General features: G+C 30.3%; 2 protein-coding genes across 2 annotated transcripts in view; both read right to left on the bottom strand.

The window, feature by feature from the left end:
• LOC107635993 (metalloendoproteinase 1-like) overlaps nucleotides 1-678 on the bottom strand; it is a 2,174-nt gene extending 1,496 nt beyond the window's left edge. Inside the window, exon 1 of the mRNA XM_021122324.1 lies at nucleotides 204-678. Within this exon, the coding sequence (XP_020977983.1) occupies nucleotides 204-678 (475 nt within the window). The remainder of the gene's footprint in view (nucleotides 1-203) is intronic.
• Nucleotides 1,441-3,613, bottom strand: part of LOC107638817 (LOB domain-containing protein 4) — a 4,099-nt gene continuing 1,926 nt past the window's right edge. The window contains exon 2 of the mRNA XM_016342217.2: nucleotides 1,441-2,243. Within this exon, the coding sequence (XP_016197703.1) occupies nucleotides 1,911-2,243 (333 nt within the window). The 3' untranslated portion in view covers nucleotides 1,441-1,910. The remainder of the gene's footprint in view (nucleotides 2,244-3,613) is intronic.

The raw sequence follows: 3,613 nt of genomic DNA, 5'->3' as shown, positions 1-3,613 counted from the left end.
AATGAAAAAAAAAAAAATGAGCCAAACCAACTATGGAAGCTTTCAAGAAGCTGAAAGTGTTTTTCTCTTTCTAACGTGTCTAGAAGTTCAAAGATTCAACCGCAGTTTAATAAAAATTGAACGATATAATAAAAAATATATAAGAACTGTAGGTGGGGTTTCTCTTAAGAAGCAAAATATGTATATTATTATTTGTAACTAACCTGATGGGTCAAAACTATAGGTGAGGTTTCTCTTATTATTAGGCCATGAAGGGGCATCTTCAATGAATGCATACTTTGATGTAACCTTCAGTAGGTTAGTAGAGAGACCACGAAGGTGACGGTGATGGTGATGGTGATGATCAGGGATACCACACCTTGGCATTGACATAAATTTTTTGGTTTGCGAATCCAGTTTTCCAGAGACTTCTAGATTGTAGTATTTTTGGAACTTCTTGATTGCTCCCTCAAAATCAGCATGGTCTTGTTCTTGTAGGTATCCAAATTCCTTTAGATACCTTCTAACTCCAGCAACTGCTTCAACATCTAGTTTTGATTTCTGATTATCAATGGAATCAAAGTTTGGTTGCGAGTGAATATTATTATCGCCTGATGATCTTAGGATTCTGGAGTGAACATTCAAAGGGTTTGCTAGGAGAACCAGGAGGAGAAGGATCATGCGGAAAAGATAAGACATTATTGTAACTTTAGATTAACAAGAAACAAATTTATTAAACAATGGATAATATAGGTAGTTTAATTATGTATAGAGGATTAGTTAATGGGCCTTATATATATATATAGAGTGAAATACAAGTTTTAATAATCTAATTAGTTATTACAGTTATGATCTTATTATTATGATTTATGATTTATGATATGATATGATGTTATCCAATTGAAAGTTTTAGTTCGTTTAAATTTTTTTAAAGATAAAATTTTTGAAAGATATGCGCATTTTATAGTAGAATGTACTCGATCATTTAAAAAAAATTACCTATTTCTAATTCAAATTACAGTATTTGCTTTAAATGCTTTTGAATTTTGATTCAATTGCAGAGTTAATTACTTGAGTTCAACTAAAGAATCGGTTTTTGTATTTAATATTAGTCAACTTTTTTAAATTGTTTCTTATATTAAATTTTAAATTTTAAACTCCAACTCTTAAATGTAATATAAGAGTTAAAATAAATTTTACAATGAAAAAATAATTACGGTTGACTAATTAAAAGTTAGTTCTTCTTAATTATTCCCTCTTCAAATATAGGCCCTCCTATGTGAATTTTGAAATTGAAAGATAACGGATCAAATTATGTATTCATGCATCTACTTTTTTCAATTACTACTGTGTTCTATTACTTATTAAACATGTCTAAACTTATATTTTTCTTAATCTTTCATAAATCAATGTTATTCATTCACTTTGCTAAAGGCAAATTCATCAAGGAGCAACCAACAATTCCAGACAAGACAATCACACCATAAATTTGTCTTTCATATAATGTCAAGTGATAATTTAATATTTACACAAAATGTGGCCAATAAAAAAACCACTTTAATTTCTCCGAATCAAACTAATTCAAGCGGGCGAACGGCCTCCGCCACAGCTCCTCCACAACTGCAGTACCCCGGCCGCAGCCGCCACAACTAACCTTAACTGCCACAAAAGTATAAAAAAACCAACTTTTTTTTGCTTTTTCTTTCTCCTCCTAATGTCTCAACTAGTAGTATAAGAAAATTTTCAAATGTTCTTTAAAACACTAATATTTCAGTAATTTTAATTGTCGGTTTTAAAATATATATTTTTATAATTGAGATCCACGAATAAAATTACTGAAACCTCAGCGTTCCAAGAACATTTGAGATTCTTTCCATACTATAAACATAGACTATATAATATGTAATTGCAATATCATAAATGAGCAAGAATTATGACCACATTGAATCATCATAGCTGGTCTGGTCCACCACCATGTCCATGCCAAAAATAGGCTTGGCCTGTGAGTCCATAACTTTCGATGGTGGGGACCCACTATTGGTTGGGCTATTGGGGCCCATCCCATTAGAAATGTAATTGGGTTGGCGCATCTTAAGGTGGACCACCTCAGCTTGGGCTATGGCCAATTGGGCTTGTAGCACATCAATTTGTTGTTGAAGAGAAGAAATTGCACCTACACAACCATAAACAGGGTCTCGGACTCTAGCATTGGCCTCATACACCATGCTACTCACTGCATCCCTTCTTTGATGCATTGGAAGGTCCTGCAAAGCATTGTTGAAAAAAATTGAGATTTTAAGTAAATTAATAAACACATAAAATATAAAATCGTAACCAGGTTTAAATGATAAAATTATGTGACTTAGCAGAAAATTTTAAAGATGGATTGGTTCATTCAAAATTATAATACCAAAAGATTTTAAGAATTAAATTAAATACGTTGCAAAGTCAAACAATTTTTTACCACATTGATTTAATGTGAAAATACAAAGTAAGTGATTAATAGAAAAGGGTAAATATGGAAAATGTATAGTTTCTTATGTCTTCCTAGAAGAGATGTTAATGACATGAATTACATATAAGTAGTAATTATATAACAAAAATCCAAAACAAGTTATTGTAAAGTTTTATAATTAGAACCACATTATTGAGACTATTTTCTTGTAGCTACCAAGCTCCAAAGATTCCACTTAATCTCTTATAATTTTTTAAAGAAACCACTAAATTACTATTTTAATTTGATTATCCATACTGAATTACAACGATGGCTAAACTCTTATTTATATACCTAATCCCTAATTAATACCAACTAATCCTAATGGACTTATTAATGGTGAGTCTATAATAATATCACATAATTATTAAAAAGTTAATCTAATTTACTTTGAGGGAAAAATAAAGAAAGAAAAGTAGGGTAGCAAAGAAAAAAAGGACAAGAAGATTGAATAGATTAATCCAACATGGTTTTTGATAAGGAAGTGAGCAATTTTATTCACAAATTGCTGTTTATTTTAATCTAGATTAGATATATTGAAATGATTTGAGAGACAGGTTCACGTGGTGCATCAAGGGGGATGTAAACTCAAATTTCTTTTCTTTAATGATGATAGAAAGTGAAGATCTAAATCTTTTTTAATTTGGTGCACGATGATGTGAATTACAAAATATAAGTTGGTTGATATGTCATATTTGGGGTTCATTATAAATTTACAATTGGTGCTTGATCTTGACTTTGGATACGAAAATCACATGTTCAAGGTCTCATTGGCTAACTAAATGACTATTTATATGGTGATGAAATAAATTGTTATTTTAAGATAATAGGTTAATCTACTTTATAATTTAACGTTACACGTATTACATATCTTGGGTGACACGTATTACTATCATATCATTACATTTGGCAAACCAAAAATTGTGAATACCCTCAAAATTAAAAATGTGAAGTGATAAAGGCAAATACAATGAATAATAGTGACCTTTGTTGAAATATGAGAAAAATACAAACAAATTAAAGAGATGAAGATGTATGATAAACCATCATGAAATCTTCTTTGTCCTTACGAAGTTTTCAACCGTTGCTTAGAAAAAAAGCCACCTCGATTGAGATGAGAATTTTGTAAGATAAATATAT

This window comes from Arachis ipaensis, chromosome B04 (genome assembly GCF_000816755.2).
Source record: "Arachis ipaensis cultivar K30076 chromosome B04, Araip1.1, whole genome shotgun sequence".
Classification (NCBI taxonomy): Eukaryota; Viridiplantae; Streptophyta; class Magnoliopsida; order Fabales; family Fabaceae; genus Arachis; species Arachis ipaensis.
Note: the sequence above shows the minus strand (reverse complement) of the source record. Positions and strands in the feature narration are given on the sequence as shown.